Genomic DNA, 6,245 nt, shown 5'->3' on the forward strand with positions numbered 1-6,245 from the left:
AGAGTCAACCTCTGGAGCGATAGTGAATCATGTTCAACATTAAACAGTAGAGGCAAGTGTGGACCTGCTCGGATCTGGTGAACAAGTGACTGTACTCCATGTTTTCATTCGTGTGCAAGAAATAGGATAAATTCACTGACTTCTCCGTCATGTCCGTTCGTTGATTTATTGATCATAGTGAAGCTAACGTGGAAGCTGTTGTTCCACACTGTTGATGTCAGCGTTGACGCTCGTGCCATCTTTTTGCTTCTGAATAACTGGCAGGCAAAGCCACCTCATTGCTTTCTGGAGGCATACCGTTTACCTGTGACCTGAGCAAAAGCTTCTACTTTAACAAAAACTCATCAGCGTTGGTGAAATGCACCTTGCGAAATCCGTCAGACGCAACAGAGAAATGTCTCTCCAGTGTCCAAGCCGTCCCTGGCAGGGAAGTAAGCTTAGCGAAAGATATATGCGGTATAGAAATTTTTCCGATACGAGCCTTTTGGTTATCGGCCGTCCGGGGGATGCGGCTGAGGACATATCGATGGTGCCCGGTGAAACAGGGAGCCTTTTCGGTTTTTATTTTGATTTCCTTTGAGGGCAACTCACCTGGTAACATTTCTATCGAGCGTAGTACTTCATGACTCACAGGCTTAAAACACCGTCGTGCACCAATACAAAAAAAATTGATTTTGTAGAATTCAAATTTGGCGCCCTTGGAAGACCGCCTCATAGTCTCTACAATGGCAGAAAGAGGGCGCCAGGAGTCCGCTAGAAGTAGGAGTTACTGTATAAACATCCCCCTCGCGAGGGGCACGATCAAATGCAGAGCATTTCCGGGGGCGCACGACGTTAAGTAGTTTGCGTTACGTTAATGTTGTTGCACTTGTGGCAACTGCTGACGAGAGAGCGCTAGTCAGCAGTAATTTGAATGAGTCAACGATATAAGGCGCGTTAGTAGCGTCCCATTCTGTGTCGGCTTTGTGGCGCAGTGGGTAGAGCACCATGTACATTGCGTTCCGCCCACAGGGTCGAGGGATCGAAACCTGGCGCCGGATAGTATTTTCTTTTTTATATAGTAGAGACAACGACGTTGCGGACTACGGACGTCAACGCGGGTGACATCGTGAGTTACTGAAATGCCCTGCATTTAAAATTTACACGCCACTCTGCCCAGCGAAGGAATGAAGGTGGAAATACGTACAGGTGCCGTCATAAGTAATTGGAGCACGGGAGCTGTGGCCGAACTGTATCGGAGCGCCGTGTAGCTGCACCGGCGGTAAACTAAAGGACGAGAACACGCATGCGCGCCTGCCGACGGCGATAGCCCATCTATACCTCTCAAACCCCTTTTTAAATTTGGCTTCGAGCATTGTTCGCAGCATACTGGTCTCGGCGATGGCGCTGATAGCGTACACACGTAAAAATATTTGAACGAAAACCTCACTACAAATTCCTGTGACAGCGCGCCGCTTCTCCGGCAGCGGGAAGTGCGCCAGAGACGCTGCCAGATTCGTCTCTGCTATCAGCGCCGTCGCCGAGAGCACTGTGCTGCGAGCAATGCTCGAAGCCAAATTTAAAAAGTGGTTTGAGAGGTATAGATGGACTATCGCCGTCGACAGGCACGCATGAGTGTTCTCGTCCTTTCATTTACCGCCGGTGCAGCTACACGGCGCTCCGATACAGTTCGGCCACAGCTCCCGTGGTCCAATTACTTATGACGGCACCTGTACGCAATAAAAAAACGTCATACCATTACAGATGCGAGTGAATACGGGACTCAACCCATTCCAAGCTTCCAGGCGGGTTGATAACTGCATGTTTTCGAGGTGCCTGTCGGGCATACTGACAAATGGCAGCGCTGTTCGCAAGGGATTCCCCAATATGTATCTCATCCTTCGCTAGTACGCATGCAGTTCCCACATTGATCTCCCATTTTATTACGTGTTGGCGCCGCAAGGTAGTAGCAGCAGAGAAAAAATTGCGGAGGTTGTAGGACCAAATCTAGTCTTTTAAAAGAGGCTAAGCGGCAAATTTTTCGCCTTCCTTCCAGAAGCCCCAATACAAATTGAAGCGGTGGCTTCGGCCCAGTCATTTAATAAAACGAAGAAAGACGTCAACACCACTCGAGCAGTCAGTGATGAAATGCAAGCCTGCTGAGTGTAAGTTTTTTTAATGTTCAGAAGCACCTGCTGTTGCATAATGTTTAAAAAAGATTCATTATGATAGTGCAAAGCTACTCTAGCCATGATGATACTCTAGCTTTTCGGTGGTTAGCGGTTAGCCTTAGTTTCATTTGCTGTGCAGGAGCTACTGACGCAATGCAATAGAAAAAAATTGATAGGCTTTGTTGGGTCTTTCTCCGCGACCCCAGTTTCGTGGGCTGCACAATGCTTGTTGAGATGCATATACTATAATTACGATGTCAGTTTCTGGTGCAAGTGACTCTTCTTTGTTACCCTTCCAAAATTTATCGCTGATCGTATAGACATGTTTTACATGCTATCCAACCATGCCTCACAATATTTCGAACTCTACCTACGTACTATGGGCTACAAGCGATATTGCTCGAGCTGGCGAAAACGGAGTGCGTCCTTTTTCAAGGCGACACCTAAATGGCCCTTGAGGGAAGCAAGCGATTTGCGTCGCCTGTAACAAACAAAACGGCACCTGCGGAACAGTTTATCACTGGAGGCTTCGCGAAAAATCGATCACCCGGCATTGGCTTCCCTTATAGTAAAAAACGTTTCATTATCGAGGTATCCCACAGAGAGAGCTTACACTTAGCAGTATCGAGACGTGGTCGCCTCTCCCACTACAGAGAAGATAAATGGGAGAAAGAACAGGCAGCCAAATTCCCCGTTGTCTTCAGCTCTTCCATTACACGCCGGCGCGAACAATCAGTAGGGCAACGCGTAGGATGCCGACTCAAGCAATTCAAAGGCGTTAAGTTGGGTCGAAAAACAAAGCGTCTCCAGCGACAAGATTGCAAAGGCCCTAAAAAATGCTAGGCGAAACGAAGGTTCGCAGCCCTGTAGCGGGACGGTCACGCTTTTGCATTCACGTTTCCAAACCAACATAGGCTCATTTCCCTCGATTTCTTTGACGAGTGATGGGGTTTTTGTAGGAGCGTTTCCTGTTTTTCGCATGAACGGTAGGGGTAGCTTTGGCTAGTACCAAACGTCAAGCTGCTTGCACGTATGCACTGTCGTAAGCACCAGCTGCTGCATAAACCAAAAGCTACTCACCTTCCTAAAAATTTATCATTCGTAGGTAAGCGAACATTTTCATCTTTAAAGAGCAGCTATACGCCAAGCTTCTCACATCCTGAGAATGACTAAGCGGGAAGTACACATTTTTTATCAGCTGAACAGCGGAGGTCTAAGGTATGCATGATGCTTGACTGTAAAGTGAAAAATGGGAAACAAAAGCTAACACAAACGTACACCTAAAACAATTCACAACATAGGCGGCCGGAATTGTTGCTATTAAAGAGCCGATCACGTCATAAAGAAAACATGCTTTGATCGTTTAGCGTTTAAGCCAAGAGCACGTATGCGATTCTTATTCTAAAAATTTTAAGGAAGTAGAAAGCAAAAATTAATTAGTTGGAAATATTAAAGCTAGTCATAGAGCTTTCTGAACTGCACGCCTTTCGCATTTGTTGAAAGAAAGGAGAAACCCAGTTGGGTTTCAAATCTTGTACTTATCAACTAGTGACTTGTGTAATACGCAATAGCAAAACAAAATGCTTTTGTAGCCTGAGCAATGGCTTCCCTCTCTACGTTAGACGGCCTTTACAAGTTACCGAAAAAGACTTTCGCGCTTCATCTTGTTTAATTAAAAACACGCGTTTTTGTAGCACTGCTTTCACCGTGAATTATTCTGCGGCTTCGCCGCTTGATAAATGCGCGCCACAACTTCCTTCATCACAAATTCTTGAGCTACTTCTCGAAATATTTAGGCAATTTTTTAATAAGCATTTCTTACACATTACATAAAATAACCGCACGTCCTTAATCTGAAGAATCCAATATGACCATGTCAGTTATATGAGCTGCTATACCGGATAGAAAAATTTCTTTTCCCGTGCTTACTCTCGCAAAAACCTTCACGACACAAAGCTCGGATCGCTCTCCTGTTGCACAGAGCTATCACAGATTATAACATCCAGGTTTTGCACAGCGAAGCTGTTGAGCAAATTGTTTACGTACAGGTTCCTCAGTTAAAAATACGAAGAAAATGCCGAACGTTCGCGCACGCCTGCCTCGAACGCACGTTCGTCAAGCTCCCGCAACATTAGCCACTGGCTCCCCCATCTAAAGAAGAGAGCCTCGTCGTTTGTGAAGATCACCTATTCAGTAATAAAGTTTTCTCTCTTTCTCTCATCTCTTGTATCTTCAACATTTTCATTGGCTCCCCCCAACATTGGCCATTGGAGATCCCCCAACATTGGCCAAAAGAAAAACTCCAGCGTCCGCCGGGTGCCTGGAGGGCAGGTTCGTCAATGCAAGCTTACCCACTTAGGGAGATTGGCCAACATCGGTGACAAAAAAATTCCAGCGTTCGCCGTATCGTGGCAATACTTGCTCGAAACGAGAAAGACACTTTATAGCGTACGACCGTCGTTCGTTCATCCTCGTGTCATCGTGCGAATACGCTCTGTACCGTAGAAGAGCCGCGACTTGAATGTCGAAGCTGCTGTAGGTGACCATGGACTGCACATGGCGTGGCCGCGGGTACTTCGCACTGCCGAGGAAGAGGCCGTGATTCGAGAGGCTCGGCATGCAACGCATCCGGTACAGACGATAAGTCGCGCTTGTAGAGCGGCGGAGGAAAACGTCGACCGAAATAACGAGCTCACTCTGGCCTTGCAAAAAATGTGTTCTTTGGAACGCCATGCCGCCGACGTAAATCCCGAAACCGCAACGATACCAAAACTCAACTTTCTGTTCGCCCAGTAATCACCTAGTATAGCTTCGCCTTTCAAATCTTCTGCGTGAGCGCAAGCATTCTTGAATATTTTATCTAAACTTTCCACAATAAAGTTGGGCCGGCCTCATGAATCATATGCTTACAATGATGTAATCGACGAATAGGGTGCATTAACCAGTCATATCACCTCCGCCCTAGTTTGTTCCTATAAATGCCTGCTAGGTGAGGGGACCATGAGACTATAAAAGGGCAGGTTATTTTTTTCCTTCTCACAAATATGCGTGGCAGTATAACCCCTCGAATAGTTTTGTTTGTGCCGGCCTGTAAAAAGCGGCGGTTTACCACAAAACTTGCTTTAAACCCTTTCTACTCACTTTTTCACGACGAATGGCATGGCAGAAGCGGGTCGACCATTTGGAGACTGCGTTACGATGCTAATGCTAGACCGGTTTTATCAGACATCGGGGCAACACATGCGTCACACGCAACGCAGGTGGCACGATTTCCTGCTGCTTTATCGTTTCGTCGCAGTGAGCCAACAAATGTGGGAGATTAGCTGTTTGCCCGAGTTTCTCGGGTTTCTCCCATTTCCACACTGCGGCGCCGTTTAGGGCACAGGGCGTGGGCCTTCAGCTTTCAGAGAAGCACGTGCGAGGAGCTAACGAACTGCCCGACAGTGAACGTTCTCGCAACCTCAGCACGCAGCTGACGTCAACACAAGCCAGCGCTCTTTTTTAGTAAAGAGGGCGTAGGCCAGCGTAAAATCGGCGTAGGCCAGCAGATTCCCCCTATCAATTATTTGTCAATTGTTCAGGATATCGATAACGTATTACTACCCATGAAACACTTTGCGCGAAACAGATATCATTTCGCATTTTAGACATACATGCGACATTTGCGGACGCGGCACAGATTCTTTTAATGCAGTGCTTTTCAAGTTACCAGCTTCCGGGAACCGCTTGCGAAGTGGCATTTGCATCCACAATTGTGTGCTGACTCGATGTGTGAAGTGGCGCTTTCCGAATTAGTTTTTGGGCATGATTAGGGTCAAAGAGACGGAAATAAATTATGTTCAGGACTCGTATATTTGGATGGCAATGAAAATAGAGGCTCCAAATTCGTCAGTTGCTTCGCCCCGGTATCTTTTGACTACTTGCCCGTAACACCTAAGATTTTTATGGATGACAAGTAATAATATTTTCAAGTTCTCAGGGGTTAAAAGCACAGAAACTACACCTGGACTATACACATCGACGTATTGGAAGGCTGGTAGTTAAGTTAGACGGTCTGGGGAACTTTACCATGCACGGAAATCTCGACACGCGGGT

The 6,245-nt window shown here is 46.7% G+C and overlaps 1 protein-coding gene across 1 annotated transcript in view; it reads right to left on the reverse strand.

Annotated features, from left to right (window-relative positions):
* The window catches only part of LOC144146835 (monocarboxylate transporter 5-like), a 59,953-nt gene extending 54,528 nt beyond the window's left edge, over positions 1-5,425 (reverse strand). The window contains exon 1 of the mRNA XM_077678768.1: positions 5,292-5,425. Coding sequence (XP_077534894.1) covers positions 5,292-5,311 — 20 coding nt within the window. The 5' untranslated portion in view covers positions 5,312-5,425. The remainder of the gene's footprint in view (positions 1-5,291) is intronic.
* Positions 5,426-6,245: the final 820 nt, after the last annotated feature.

Source organism: Haemaphysalis longicornis, unplaced genomic scaffold (genome assembly GCF_048455015.1).
Source record: "Haemaphysalis longicornis isolate Haplotype H1 unplaced genomic scaffold, Haemaphysalis longicornis Haplotype H1 scaffold_7, whole genome shotgun sequence".
NCBI classification, from domain to species: domain Eukaryota; kingdom Metazoa; phylum Arthropoda; class Arachnida; order Ixodida; family Ixodidae; genus Haemaphysalis; species Haemaphysalis longicornis.